Source organism: Myotis yumanensis, unplaced genomic scaffold (assembly GCF_028538775.1).
Source record: "Myotis yumanensis isolate MYYU_CA2020_CCGP unplaced genomic scaffold, mMyoYum1.0.hap1 SCAF_7, whole genome shotgun sequence".
Lineage (NCBI taxonomy): Eukaryota > Metazoa > Chordata > Mammalia > Chiroptera > Vespertilionidae > Myotis > Myotis yumanensis.
The window spans coordinates 22,343,190-22,359,763 of record NW_027223758.1 but is presented as its reverse complement, the minus strand read 5'-3'; the positions used below and the strand labels follow the sequence as shown (position 1 = coordinate 22,359,763).

The window sequence follows — 16,574 nt, the reverse complement described above, 5'->3', positions numbered from 1 at the left end:
AGAAATCAGGATTTTAAAAAGATTACCAGGTGATTTTAATGTGCAGCCAAGGTTGAGAACCACTGCTCTAAGGTTTTCACCTACAGCTCTATTCTCAATTCATTCAACAAGTATTTTAATTGTTAGAAACTGTTCTAGCTGCTGGGGATATAACGATGGGGAAATAAGAGTGAAATCTCTGCTCTCATACAGGTCATGCCTTGCTGAAGGGAGATAGACAATAATAAACAAATATGTATAGAATAAATCAGGAAGTGCTAATAACAAAATAAAACAAAACAAACAAACAAAAACAAAACAAAACATAAACTAGAGTAGGAGAGTAGGGAAATGAGTAAGAATTTTAAGTCGGGTGGTTAGGGAAGACCTTTTAAACAGTATGTCATGCAAGCAGATTCAGCCTTCAGAGTTGAATCATCATTCTGTGGATGATATCATAAAGTATGAGGACAAGCCCAAAGTCTCAACTTTCCTCTCAAGCTCCAGTCCTATATATCCCACTGACTGCCTTGCTTACAAATACCTCTATGCCAAAATGGTCCAAATCAATGCCATTCTCTCTGCATGTCCAATGTTCTATACATGACATTCTCATAATCTCATACTGGCATGCAATTTCAAATCCATCAGAGTCAAAACTCTAGTTTTTTTTTTTTATGTCTCTTTGACTGTATCTGTCACATTCAAATAACCACCAAGCCCCAGAGGTTCTCTCTTTGAGGCTCTCTGGTACCTGACTCTCCTTTCTATCCACACTAATCCTGCTTCTCTAATTCTCCTGGCCTTCACCCTATAGCTGCAAAGTACATGCATGGCTTTCAATGAATATTTGTTAATAAGAAGATGATAAAACTTCTGAAAGTATAAGAGCCCAGGGCCCAAGAATGAGTAATAAAAATAACTTCTTCTAGGAGTCCCTCAAGCTCCAGATAGTTGCAAAGGGAAAAGATTTCAGTGTTTGAAAAAGAGAAACATGCATAAAGGATGTGGAGAAAGTCTTGTAAAACTCCAGAACTGCACTGGAGAAGAGAACAGCATATTTTTAAAGTTTTCTGAACTATAAAAAGATATTCATGAAACATAATTGATAATCTCAGGTAAGAAGTTAAAATGTGTAACAACAATGTATTTTTCTTCCTCCTATGAAAGCTAATGCTCATGAATTATTGGGGTATTAGCTAAAAATCTGGTCACTGAAAGAAAATATTTATTGAATATAACTTTTCAATTTGGCAGAAAACCACAAGAGTAGACTCCCTTCAACCTCAACTGTTGATGGCATTCTGTATTTGACAATAAACCTATGATATCACTAGTATTCTAAGAACATATCCCAAAGGAATAAAAGAACATAGTGCAAAAACACTTTTTAAAAATCATAATATACTTATTCCACATAGGATTTTTCAACAATGGTTACACAGACTGTAGGTTTATAATACTAACAACTTAGCTTAGAAATTCAAAAAGAAGAAGAAAGACATTTGAGATTTGTAGATATCATTTTATCAGCCAGTATATTTATTAGTGAGCAGAAGCAACTAAAAAATGTTCTGTGACATTACTTGTTGAGATCTGGGCAGGAAACTATAATGCCACCCTGAAGTTCACATACCACATGTGCAGCCACAGTTTGCATGATAAAGGAGTAATTCATGAAACCAAGATCGTTCAAAAATAACCATGAATCGGAAAAGACACATCTGAATCATTGTAAGGGTGTGTGTGTGTGTGTGTGTGTGTGTGTGTAATCACTTAAAAAACACAACTAAAAAGGACATCTATTTATTTTCCCTACCTAACTAAGCACTCAGTCTATAATCAGCTGGCTAGCATGAAGTATTATTAAGGCACTATTTTTACAGTACCCATTTTTATGGGTTTTGTATGTTACACAAACAGTGGTTTTTAAAAGATGCATGAATTGGTTACTCTCTTTTATGCTTCCTATATTAAGTCAAACCAAAGCTCTGGATCTTGGCATAATGGTAATGCAAGTAGAAACAAAAAGAGTTCAATCTTCAAAGTATCTTTCAATTGTACCCTATTCATTCTATCACATTAAAGTCTCATTTATCAAAAATAGATTTTTAAAGAAACCTACATTTATGATCATTGCAGTTTGTTTCAAATTGCAAAAAAATGAAAAATCTTTATTTTAATAAGTCACTGAGCACTTTAGAAGAAATACATACCAACATTATTTTATCATAAGTGTAAAATTACTTTTTTTAAAAAATCCCTTATTCGTGCAGAGGGTCACAGATATCAAACATACCACCACTCAGAAAAAGACAGGGTTATTTTAAAATTCTGCTGTGACCTTTAAGAATCTTAGATTTAAGGTAATTTTACCATTAATTGTCAATTAAAAGTATATCACCTAAACAGTACAATATGTAAACTGTCAGAAGCTATGAGCAGATAATTCACAGATCATACAAAATGCCAAGTTATAGATGAAAAGATGCTTTACCTCACTCATCAGAAAAAGAGAGAATAAAACTGGAAACCATTTTTTAAATACATTATTTTGGGTATATTTTAATCTGGAATTCTTAGGATTCAATGTGCACTATGTCATGGGATCCAGTGGCAAAATGAAATACTGCAGTCAAACTGAATAGTTTTAAAGAATAGTTTTAAAGAGAAGAGTTTTTAAAAGGAGAGTGCAACAAACCAATAGAAGAGAAAGGAGTAGAGTTCAGAGAATCCTTAGCAAGGACCCAAATCTGGCTCAAGCATGTCAAACTCACGGCCCATGCCCATTCCCAAGCCACTCTCAGGCCAGCAAGAGTAAAGCAGAAAAAGTAGCCTGCTATACATGACGACTGGCAATTCCACTGATTGTTCTAAGTTTGCAGACCACCTGACTCCACTACCCCAAGCATCTGCTGTCAGGACTAAGGAAGCCGAAAATGCCATACTGAATTCCACAGTGACAGTGGCCAGTAACTCACAGGTAGGCAGAGGGCAAGTCCCATATCAGCAGAAGCCAACAGTGGGAAGAGGATGACGGTGAATCAGATAGTCCCTCCCACAATGACAAAGAAGCTCCTTGGAATCCAGTCATCACCCAGTGGAGATGGAAGAGGGGACAGACAAATATAAAGTGCCATATAAAGAGCGACTAGGGGACGAGCAGCATGCAGGCAAGGAGTCACATTAACCTGCGTTAGAGAACATAAACAGAGTTAAAACAGGCACCAACCTTCCTGCAATTCCCAGCCTGTGCTCAGGAGAGGCTGTGTGATGTCAGAAATCTGGTCAAGTCTGCCCCAGCCACGGACCCATACACGGTCCATCTGCGACCTTGCAGCCTGAGCCTGGTGATAACCTGTCCTCAGCCCTCTCAGCATGGACACCAGAGGTTCCCACTGGCTGCAGCCCAGGACTCGTTAGTGAAGGCCCCGCACAATCTACAGGCAGCCCTTGTGGCCCAGAGGGTAAAACACCAAGTAGGCATTCTCCCTGCAAGCACCCTGTGGCCTGTGTGCTCTGTCGACCTCTGTGTCCACTGCACACCCAGCCACCGACTGCTCATTACCTGATCCCCGGCTGCACTCTGTGGCCTATTGTTTACCCAGCACCTCCAGACCAGTCCCACCCTGGCCAAACTAGTCAACATCTCTGATATATGGTGGCCAAACCACACCTTCTCAAACAAGGTCTGAGCCCCTTCCAAGTATGTCCTTCCTTGGACCCTCTCTCAACTCTAGAGCACCACACAGTTTCCTTATATGTTATAATTACTCTTTCATTATAGTTAACAATTCTTCATCTCAAACTTCCCCTGATTAACCTAATGTATGATTTCTATCTATTGAATGGACCCAGAGGGCTAACTACCTCCTAATGTCAAAATCAAAGCCTGTTAACGTTTCCTCTTTCTCTCCTGATGCCTCCCTCAAAATCAGCATTTCCTCTCCGATCCCTGGGCCATCCCCAGCCCCTAATATCTCTCTCCTGTAGAGATGGTCTATAGCAGTGGTTGGTAAACCGCGGCTCGCAAGCCACATGCAGCTCTTTGGCCCCTTGAGTGTGGTTCTTCCACAAAATACCACGTGCGGGCGCACACGTACAGTGCGATTGAAACTTCGTGGCCCATGCGCAGAAGTAGGTTTTCAGCCTGGGCGAGTCTATTTTGAAGAAGTGGCGTTAGAAGAAGTGGGGGTACGTTCGCTGAAGTCGACCCCTCAGATTGAGGACATTTTTAGCAAAGGCCAGCTTAGGAGTACCTAATTAAGTTAATAACAATGTACCTACCTATATAGTTTAAGTTTAAAAAATTTGGCTTTCAAAAGAAATTTCAATCATCGTATTATTGATATCTGGCTCTGTTGACTAATGAGTTTGCCGACCACTGGTTTATAGAGCTCTACTCTATAACCCTCCCCCCAAACACCATACTGTTTGTCAACTTCAGAACACATATCCTATCACATCAAACGTGAATGCCTACATTGAGATTTTAAGGCCTCTGAGACTTGGCCTTACCTGGCCAGTCCATCCCAACCACACATTGGGAACACTTCCCTCAGGTAAGACTCATGCAGGTGTCTAGCCCTCACCATGTCTAATCCTACTGTCATGTCTGTGTTCATGTTCTTTTCTTCCCCCTTTTTCCCCACTAATCCCAGAGCCTGCTGGAGCCAGCTCTAAGGGCCCATCATCCATTAGTCCTTTTGGAATGACTTATTCCTACTTGTCTGTGTTGCCTTCACTACACAGTTAACACCTTGGTACACCCTTTGGTCTTAATTCTCTAAGCAGACATACACCACCCTTCCTATTAATCCAGTGATACTCTTTCTCTAATTTATGTGTTCACGGCTAATTACCCTAATATATTTAATGCTTCATATTTCTTATAGTGTTTGACAAATATTTGCATAGTGATAAGTTCAATATAAAATGAAGGGAAAACTGGACTAAATCAAACAGTTTTAACCCTTATATGGCTTGCCACATGGAGCCCAAGCAGGATTTCAACCCAACCCTATACAACTGTATGTGGCAGCACTGAACCCATAAATACTGGATTTATGGATGGACCTGGAAGACTACTATGCTAAGTTAAATAAGCCAATCTGAGAAAGATGAATATCACATGATATCACTTATTTGTTGAATCTAATGAACAAAATGAATTGACCAGCAAAATAAGACCTAAAGCATGAAGGCATGAAACAGAATGACATATCTCAATGTGGGGATGGGGGGATGAGAAGAGATAAACCAAAAAACTTATATACTTAAATGCATGGCCCATGAACACAAGCAATGGGGTGGTGAAGACCTGGGGTAAGGGTAGCGGGGGTGGGAGTGGGGGTGGGGCGGGAGGGGTAGAGGCTGGGCAGAAGGGAGTAAATGGAGGGGGCGGATAATGGGAGACATCTGCAATAATGTCAACAATTTAAAAATATATATATATATCCTATCTAATAAAAGACAAAAAGGGTAATTAACCATACCTCTGCTATGCTTCCCATTGGCTAATCAGCGAGATATGCAAATTAACTGCCAACAAAGATGGCGGCTGGCAGCCACGCAGCTGAAGCGAGCAGGAGGCTTGCTTGCTCCAGTGATGGAGGAAGCCAAGGTTCCCCGCCTGCCGCGGCCTGCTCTAAGCTTCGAAAGCAACAGCTCCAAAAGCAACAAAGTTTCAATTATAGAAGCTAAACAAACTCCAGATACCTTCTTTCAGCCAGCCACAGCCTCAGAGCTGGGAGCGCCAGTGACGGCAACAAAGTTTTAATTATAGAAGGTAAATAAATCCCAGAATAAAAAATAAAATAAAAAAAGGAGAGGAGCTTCAGTTGCCGGTCAGCCTGAAAACGGCCCTCAGTCCCTCACCCAGACTGGCCAGGCACCCCAGTGGGGACCTCCACCCTGAAGGGGGTGTGACCAGCTGCAAACAGCCATCAGCCCCTCACCCAGGCTGGCCAGGCACCCAAGCGGGACCCTCACCCTGATCCGGGACACCCTTCAGGGCAAACCAGCCGGCCCCCACCCGTGCACCAGGCCTCTATCCTATATAGTAAACGGGTAATATGCAAACTGACCCTAACAACAGAAAGACCGGGAATGACTGGTCACTATGACACACACTGACCACCAGGGGGCAGACGCTCAATGCAGAAGCTGCCCCCTGGTGGTCAGTGCACTCCCACAGGGGGAGCTCTGCTTAGCCACAAGCCAGGCTGACAGCTGCCAGTACAGCGGTGGTGGTGGGAGCCTCTCCTGCCTCATCAGCAGCACTAAGGATGTCAGACTGCAGCTTAGGTCTGCTCCTCGCTGGCAAGTGGACATCCCCCGAGGGCTGCCAGGCTGCCAGAGAGATGTCTGATTGCCATCTTAGGCCCAATCCCCCGGGGAGCAGGCCTAAGCCAGCAGGTGGTCATCCCCCGAGGGGTCCCAGACTGCGAGAGGGCACAGGCTGGGCTGAGGGACCACCCCCGCCCCCTGCACAAATTTTTGTGCACCGGGCCTCTAGTTAAATAAATAAAAATGCTGACTTTTTTTTTAAAAGTCAAATTATATTTTAAAACTTTTAAAGAAAGTTGTACCTTGAACTTTATTTTAGTAGAATTTTATTCTATTGTATATCACTCAAATGCAAACAATATCTCACAGCTTGGGCATAAAATTAGTTATGTGACAAATTTCATGCTGTAGTAGCTACTGTGATGGAATTCTTTTCACAACCAACATTAATTGAGGGTCTAAGTCTATGCCAGGCCTTGGACCTAGGTCCAGGGATAAAAATGTGGTTCCCTACTCACGAAGCATATAGCACAGTAAAGAAACCTATATTTAGAAGGAACGTTTTCCTGATATTATACTTACTGATAAACTTGTTTTGCATCGTCTCCAGCAGAGCTTGGTGAGCATCCTCGGCCTGTAAAGCGTGTGAACATTCTCTAGCCAGTATGGTGCGTACAAGATGCTCCCCACATCCTAGAAAGTGAAGGAAACCAAAAATTGTTGAGGAAAAGCAGTAGTAAGCATCTGTCTTGTGTTACGAGCATTAAAACACCCTTATGCACTTCTTAAGAAGTAGCTGTGCTGGAAAATAATTCAGTGATGGATGAAATGATTTCTATGAGCAATCTAGTCATTTTAGTAATGAGATTTGGCAGAAACTAGAGAAACACATGACTGTCTAATCTCAAAAGAAAACAAACACACACACAAAAACAGCAAAATCTTTTTCATAGGAATGATTTGTACAATACAAGAATTTAGATTCTCTACCTAGGAATCTCCTAGGGGTCTGTTACATTTCCATGGTTGGGTAACTACAGAAAAAACTCTGCTCTATAACTTCTTTATCTGTTTACATTCCATTAACCCTAGTCTCCCATTTCCCTCTAGTTCCCCACACACCTGGTAGCCTGGGGGAATATGAATCAGCCAGGACCAATCTGAATATCCCCCTCCCTACTTTTCACTGAAATGTTCACCACACATCAACAGCTGTAAAGTGGGCTGAATAAAACAGCACCTTTCTCATCTTATGGCAATTTATGTAGCTTTCAAGGGTGAATGCTCTCTGTAGTTCTAAAGAAAGAGTGCGTTTTAACCCCCTGAGTTGAATTTGACCCTTCAGACGCACTTTAAAAAGGGTAGGCATGGTGGTGATGGGCACTGCCTAGAATCTGATTATAGTCTCTACCTGTTAAAAGTAGAAACTGCCTATAAAAGTAGAGACAAAGGAAATTTAATTTATAGGCTGTTAAGTTCAAATAAAAGATTGCTAAAGAAAGAGCCTGATTTTTTTCTTAGAAATAAAAAATGTAAAAAAAGCTACTCTGACAGACATTGGAGAGGTAAGCCTTTCTTAAAATATAGTAAATGATATTTCAAATGCTTTTTTATATATGAAATCAATTTCACTATTAAAATTACAGGGTCCTCTTATTCAAGTGAGAAGGGTAGATACACAAGGTTTTTCTTAAAAACTTTTTTCCATTCAAAATGATTCCTCTCCCCAATGGAACAGAAGTCCCCATCTCTTAAAAAAAAAAATCCTGCCAAAGGTGTTCTGTTAGTTCATTAGAAAATCAAGTTCTCCATTAATTCACACAACAGGGAAAGGGTATCAAATGATCTAAGCATCTACTGAGACTAAAATATGACTCAACCCTGTCATCAAAAACAATCACAGCAGCCCTAACCGGTTTGGCTCAGTGGATAGAGCGTCGGCCTATGGACTGAGGGGTCCCAGGTTCGATTCCGGCTAAGGGCATGTACCTTGGTTGCGGGCACATACCCAGTAGGGGGTGTGCAGGAGGCAGTTGATCGATATTTCTCTCTCATCGATGTTTCTAACTCTCTATCCCTCTCCCTTCCTCGCTGTGAAAAATCAATAAAATATATTTAAAAAGAAACCAATCACAGCAAAAAAATAAGCATCTCCAGGATCCACTCAGTTTCTCCAATAGAATAGGGACACAGTAACTTTGTTTCATGTCATTAATTTGCACACAGATATGTGCATGCACACACACTACACTGGTAAATGGAGAGGGCTGGTAATTAGCAATCCCAAAGAAATGTGGATGAAGATTATTAAATTAAATAACCTCTTTTAATTAATGCCTTAAAATTCTTAAATTCATGAAACTTAACCAACACAAACATATGATACACAGTTCTCTGTTCAGCTAGTATGTATTATGACAGGCATTAGGCACTAACAACAAATCTCGCTAAAGATACAAGCTGTAATTGTTAAACCATGCTGGTGCTTTCATTTCAGAAGTATTTTCATATATAGACTTCTCATTTCTCTCTCTCACCCTCTTCCCCCCTCTATACATACATGCACATATAAACACACATGTGTATATTACATATACACATATAATATAGGCTCATTGCCAAAAGTACAAACTGTTTAAAAAATACTAAGTTTTTTAAAAAACCATCTGATATTTTGCCTGAAAGAATTCCCCTATACTTTTTGGTAAAGTGGAAATGTAAATACCCTTCAAGATTTAAATATGTCTTTGTGAGTATCTACACTTACGGGAAGACTTAGGTATGCAATTTAATATATAACTTTGTAGGCATGATTATAGTGATTCCTGTTTGGTTAAATTTTTGCAATATTATTTTTATAATCAGAAAAAAATGACAATAAAGCAAATAGAAACCATTTTTGACATTTACTATACTAAGCTCATGAAACTCCATAAATTTTAATTCCCTTTGTGTACATATCTGATGTTGAGCAGTGAAATGTTATACTTTAGAACAATAATAATTGTTAGGAAATTGGCATATTATAAGCTAAATGAGTGTTCAGAAGGTTATGTACACACACCTCGAGTCAAACAGCTAAACCACATGAAGTTAACATTACATCAAAAATACACAATATATGTCAGAGAGACTTTTTCCTCTGTTGTTCTACAGGAATACCAAGCAGGGTTTCCCTGTGATTGACTTTCCAAGGAACTTTTAAAATTATGACTACTATTCTGACATATATCACCTCCAACATAAGAGCCTTGACACCAAAAGCTTGTTCTCCTGCAGGTTCCAATCAAAGAAAAATTTGTCTTCTGTGGTTTTACCCACAAAATTCCAAGACTTCTTAAACATGATGCCATGTAGCTGATGTGTAATTCAATGGAAAACAGTTCCATTCTTTATTCAAAGATATTAGAAATAAGCCTTTCATTACATCCTCCTTTTGTCCTAACTCATGCAAGAGTGTATTTATGTTCTCAGATCTCAGCAGGAAATATGGATTATATATAGAATGAGGACCTAATACCTAACCTAGAAGAAAAGTGAAATAAATACCAAGTTCTAAAAGAACTTAGAAAAGTACACATTTATTTAGCATCAATAAAAATGACAACTGAATGGATTGAAACACATAGTGAATTCATAACTTATGTTTTAAAAAGCTTTTGTTGGCCTGGCCAGGTGGCTCAGTTGGTTGGAGCATCATCCTGTGCACTGAAGGGTCATGGGTTGGATGCTTGGTTAGGGCACATACCCAGATTGCGGGATCAATCCCTAGTCAGGGAGCATAGAGGAGACAACCAATTGCTGTTTTTCTCTCTCTTTCTCCCTCTCCCTTCCTCTCTCTCTAGAATCAATGAAAAATATATCCTCAGGTGAGGATAAAAAAAAAGCCTTAGTTACTTTTAGAGGATAATATGATATGGAACCAACTTACTCTTCTGAAAACTGCTAAGTAAAAACCCAAAATGAATTTCTCCGTAGCTCTTATAGGAACTATACAGCAGGGTAACCAAATAGTTTATAAAGAAAAATTTTCTCCATAGAATTATCCCAGCTAATAAATAAAGAAGAAATTAACAGAATTAAAATATTACCATTTATAATATTTAATGCAACAGTCATAACTGGCTGCTAATATCACAAAAAGATAGAACCAGAGAATACATATCTCTTGACAAAATTACACGTTTACGGTGTGTCCCCCCCACCACACACACACTGAAAATATTACTAAATCTGATGAAACCTCCAAATTCAATGATCACTTTGCAGAAATACAGGGAATCAAGAAAAAGCTACAGTTAACATCAAACTCAATTGTGAAAGGTTGAATTGTTTCTCCCGAAGATCAGGAACAAGGCAATGATGTCTGCTTTTATCACTGCTATTCAACAATACACTAGAGGTTCCAGCCATCACAGTGGGCAAGAAAAAGAAATAAAAGGCTTAAAGATCAGAAAGGAAGAAGTAAAACTGCTCCGACTTGCAGATAATATAATTGTTTATGTAGAAAGCTGCAGGGGAAATCAACAAAACAACTACTAGAGGTATCTCCCCAGATTCTTCCTATCTGGTTAGCAGCCTAGGGCAAAGTTCATAGCAGATACCTGCCTGGTACTTACCAGTACCCAAAATGTGGACCTGATTTTCACTTCCTCCACCCATTCATTCACCAGATTGTTACCGAGCACCTACTTGGTCCAGAATACACAGCAGCTGGCAGGGGTGCTGCTGCGTATTTCCAGATCTCCCCTGCTTGGCTACTGAGTACTCACTCAACTGTCACTGTGACCAATCCAGATGCCAGAGCCCTGTCTATGTAGCCTACATGCCAACCTTAGGGATTCAGATGGTAACCCAGGACTCAGCAGGAACCCTGGACATTCCCAGAGCCAGTCTCCAGGGCCAGGTGACCTGTTAACCTCAATTGTTGTCCCAGTCTCAGCAGACTCTCTCCCAGTGTGCTACCTGTTGCTGAGACCCTGGTATGTGCCACATCCAAAGACTTCAGAATTGTAATAAACTTCCTCTCTTGTGGAGATCATTAACCTATCATGATCCACACTAAAGACAAACACATAATAAAAAATTACAAACCATAAACACATATATACAAACACACACACACACACTCAGAAGGTAGAATGTACAGATGCAAAAATCAGAATGATCAAACCAAGAAGTAGTGATAATAGAACACTGGTTGGCAAACTGTTTCTGTAAAATAAAATAAAAAGATAAAGTAACTATTTTAGGCTTTGCAGACTACATTGGATCTCGGTCAAGTATTCTGCTTCTTTTATTTTTGTAAGAACCTTTTGAAAGTTTAAAAATCATTCTTAATTCAGGAGTTGTACAAGCATAGGCCATGGGCCTAATTTGACCCACAGATCACAGTTTGACCATTCTTGTAGTAGAACGATCTGTAGCACAAAGATAAGAAAAAGAAAGGAGATCATAATTTTAAAGAACAGAGCAATCTGGGAGCAGGAATCAAGAGAGTAGTATACAGTTTTTTTCAATGAACTAAATAAAACTTTTCAAATTAAAAAAAATGTTTAAAACAATGCATGTAACAAGAGTAAATGCAATTCAAGCAAGAGAACAAGATATATCAGTGGAAAACTAAAAAGCAGCCTAGAATGATAGGCTGAATGAAAGTGAGGAGTTAAGAAACCTAGAGTATAAAATGAGAATATCCAGCACATTAACAGGCATCCTGAAAGAGAGAAGAGAAAGGATGGGAAGGAGGCACTAATATTTGAAGAGACGATGCACAAAATTTCCAGTTTTTTAACCAACTTCTATAATAAAAATCTATTTTTTCCCCAATAGGTTTGTTATCTGACTTCAATGTTACACTTCTATATTCACAATACTTTCTCTTCAGGCAAGACAGCAACGAGAAAGGGAGGTCTCCCATGATGGGGTTTGGTCAACACATGTCACTTCCCCATATCTGAGGTCATGAGTTGGTAAGAGTGAACGTGAACTAATGTTACAAATGTTATATTCCATCTGACCTTAATCATACACTCAGTATTTCTATTTCAGCTCTAGTAACAAATGTATCCTTCAAATTAAGATAATGAAAAGTAGGTAATGTAACAGCCCAATAAAATCATATCGTCAAATCATGTTTTAGTCCCAAAAGGTAACTAACAAACTAAAAAGTGTTTGCAATGAGGATAGAGAAACACGAAAATGTACCAACTCTTGGCTGACATTAAACATAGCGTTTCATTGCATTTCAAGATAAATTTTAATCTTTTATTTTTGTCTCATTTTGTGGTGGCAGCAGTGGTGCTATGAGCCAAATGATTACAAAATGGAAATTAAAAGGCCCCTAATATCAAGTTTTTAATGTAGTGTCTACATGTAGGGTTTTAAGGTAGTATTTAAATGATAGAGGATTTTGATATAATTCCTCCATGAACACACATGAGTTCAGTCTTCACGGTGTCCCCATGGTAATCAAACCTGGAACCTATTATACACGAGAAAATGAGATTAGGATTTTTAAGTACAACTCCTAAACTCCCAGATCTTTCCCTCCTTTGGGAGATTTTATTTCTTCTAAACCACACTAACCTCAGTTCTGATACAAAGAGCCCCCAGAGGGGCAAAGCGAAGTTGCACTCACAGGAGAGACATAACCCACATTCCCAGGCAGCCTGCGTACAACAAGAACACAGGATCAGCAGCAACAAAAGCTCACATTCAGCACCACTGGCACACCACACATCTCCAAGGATCACTGATGATTTTGAAGTATTTATGTCATCTTATAAATGCTGCCATTCACTCTCGCTGCGGCTAGTGGGCATCTGAAAAATCTTTCAACACATCCCCTGTTAGAAGTCCACGGGGACAGATAAGTAATGAAGAAAGGCCTTTCCAAATTTAAAAGGAAACATTTGGTACTTCAGTTTCCAGTATTGCAACATCTCTTTTTCAACAAAGGAATTTATGACACAGTACGTCACCTTTTCCCTGTCGGAGGACTTACTGCCAATTTTGGAGTTGGGTTACTTCTGGTTTTCAAGCCTGTCTTGTGAAATTAAAGAAAGGGCTGCCTGAAAAGTGATGGAGCGCACATGATTTCAGTGCTCACAGTGTCCCCATGGTTATCACACCTGGAACCTATTATATACAAGGAGAAAACATAAGGAGCCTTATAAAGAGGTGGAATAAGTAGTGAAGATGTTTAATCTGGTCAGGTCCAAAGGTTATAGTTGCCAACACACATTTAGTGTTTCCCCAATATTCAGTTCTCTCTAATCCACAACCCCTTTGGATATTTATAGTAATCTATCAAAAACAACTCAGGCCTTTCCAATTTTTTGTTAAATAATATATAGACGAAAGAAAAACCAATTTTACAATTATCTCCTAGAGAATTCCTCTCTTGCAAACTTAGCATTTCATAATTATTTATAATGTGGACAAATATATTAGAACAGTTACAACTAAACATAGGAAAATATCTCCTCTAGAACACAGTGGTAGGCATATTCTACATATACTAAATGCTTGATATTTATTAGTTATTATTGTTATCAATTTTATTGCGAAGTTATAACTAAATCACAAGATTCAACTATCTGAACAAGAAGTAACAACACAGAGTTGTCCCCTCCCAAAGCTTGAGCCAGTCCTTTCTCTTGCCTTTTGTCAAAGTCACATCTCAATGTAGGAATTGATTCAATATTCACTTTGAGTGTAAATACAGATGATGAAAGAGAATCTTGCTTTCTGCTCAATTTAGTTAGCTAAATTATAACATTCTAATTAGGACACCAGGGACAAATGGTCCCAGCATGAAAAAAAAAAAAAAAATCAGAGGCAACCACCCACAGTATAAGTGGTGTTGTTAGCTATGATGGAGCCATAAAATTCTATCACTACCATTGCATTTGTCTGGGATGCATACTACATCTATGAGCATTAGACTTATCTATACTTGAGAACTTCATTAGGGCAGTGGCCATGAGAGAAGCAGCACTGTGTAATAGCCAGTCGATGCTCTCGAACCTCTACCTGGATTCCTGTTCCATTGGAGAGAGCAACCACAGATAAGGGAACCATCTCCAGTGGACCAAAAATGAGTCACCTAAGATCTGTGTGCCTCTGTTTCCTCACTGGAAAAAATAAACTACTTAGTTTAAATGGCTTTAAATTCCTCACTAGGAAAAATAAATAACAGCTTAAATGGCTTTAAATTCATAACTGAAAATACTTTTTAGAACTTCAATAACATTTTGGTTAAAATTTAGTTAAGAGACTTGCAATGGACAGAACACTTATGAGAAATCCCTTTTTAAAAGCTAATAATTAATGGAATAATATATTTAGATTACTTTCAACTACAGAGAACTTTATTTTTTAAGGGGAAAGAGAAAAGATCATTGACTCACTGAGTCACCTTTAATTGATCAACTACTATATATCCGGGGCTTTCACAAATATCATATCATTAAGGCATTACGATTAACATGTATGAAAGCATCCTCATCCTGATTTGACAGGTAAGAAAAGTGAATTGGAAGAGCTAAGATTCTAAGATCCAAGTCTTGTACCTCCAAGTAACATGTTTGCTCCATGATGTCCACCACTGCAGAAATCAGGCTAATGTCAATATACAAATAAAGAAGATACAGACAAAGAAAACTCAAAAGCCTCTAAAACCTGAATCCATGGACAAGATCAAAATAATAATTGCCTGCAAATAAGTGGTACATTGAATTCTAATATCAATATTTGGGACTGTAGATAGCCCCCATATCCTATATAATAAAAGCCTAATATGCTGTGTCCAGTTGTCTGTTCAACCAATCAAAGCATAATATGCTAATGATATGCTAAGGTTGCTCAACCGCTTGCTATGACGTGCACTGACCACCAGGGGGCAGACAGTTGACCAGTCACTATGACGTGCACTGACCACCAGGGGGCAGACGCTCCAACCGGTAGGTTAGCTTGCTGCTGGGGTCCTGCCGATTGGGACTGAGCGAGACGGGCTGGGCATGGAGCCCTCCTGTGGTCCCTCCCCGGCTGGCCAACCTCCCACATCCCTCCCCTGCCCCAGTTGTGGACCGGTGGGGTCCCTAGGCCTGGCCTGTGCCCTCTTGCAATCCGGGGCCCCTCGGGGAATGTCAGAGAGCTGGTTTCGGCCCAATCCCACAGGCCAGGCCAAGGGACTCCACTGGTGCACCGGGCCTCTAGTTTAACTATAACATCTTAGAAACAGTCACTAAGCAGGTCTCAAAGGAATTTTAAATTAGAGATTTCATTTTGCAGTGAGGCCACAATATGCATTTTATGAGTAAAAAACAAACAAAAAATTAAAAAAACAAGATAGCCCTGGCTGAGTGGTTCAGTTGGTTGGAGCATCATTCCATGCAAAAAGAAAAAAAAAAAAAGTTGTAGGTTCAATTCCTGGTCAGGGCACACACCTGGATTGGGGGCTAGAAACCTGGTCGGGGCATATACAGGAGGCAACCAGCTGATGTGTCTCTCAGCCCGCTCTCTCTCTCTCTCTCTCTCTCTCTCTCTCTATCTCTGTCTCTCCCTCCCCCCCTTTCTTTCTCTAAGTAAAAAAACATATCCTTGGGTGGAGGTTAAAAAAAAAAAAGCCAGGATGAAGTTATAAACATCAATAATAATGTAGATGTAATGTAATGTAAATAGATATCTCAGTATACATAGTGATTATATAGGTAGTATAAAGCCCACAAGCAGAAAGGACATAAGCAAAACAGTTATGCTATACCAGAAATTTAACCTATAACTACTAAGCAAGCCATATTAAACATTAATTAATAACTTTTTAATGACAAAAGTTAGAAGTGATTTATAGGGGTGATCCAAATATCCAGGGCCTCTTTAAAAACTGACAAAGGAAGTCTGAGTTGATGTTATTTCTCAATAAATTCCTCTGCACAAAGGAGAGACAATATAAATCATTTCATCAGTTTTAAAGCTGTACTCAAAGAGTTTAAAAAGAACACTCAGTATTTAGAGGTTTCGTGAAGCATGATGGGGAAAAGCTTTAAATCTGCTCACCAGTCACTGCTTATTCCTTTCTCTATTCAACACAGTGTCATGGGTGGTTCTGAGAGTGAAGAAAGACACAAGAGTTCTGAAGGGGGAGGGGGGGATAGTAATCATATTCATTTATCTAGATCAGAGTAGAATTTAAGAAAAAACAATGAAGAAATAGCCCCAAGCTATCTTACCACAACTAGTAGAACTATCATATAAGCAGATAAAATGGAAAAGCAAAACAGGTAAGCCACTTCAAATGAGAC

At 39.4% G+C, this 16,574-nt stretch overlaps 1 protein-coding gene across 6 annotated transcripts in view; it reads right to left on the bottom strand.

Annotated features, from left to right (window-relative positions):
* TASP1 (taspase 1) overlaps positions 1-16,574 on the bottom strand; it is a 238,736-nt gene that overhangs the window by 75,757 nt on the left and 146,405 nt on the right. For all 6 annotated transcript variants that reach the window (XR_011472108.1, XM_070419896.1, XM_070419898.1 and 3 more), the window contains one exon: positions 6,850-6,960. Coding sequence is in view for 5 of the 6 variants with exons in the window: in XM_070419896.1 (XP_070275997.1) it covers positions 6,850-6,960 (111 nt within the window). In the remaining variant the exon portion in view is untranslated. The remainder of the gene's footprint in view (positions 1-6,849; positions 6,961-16,574) is intronic.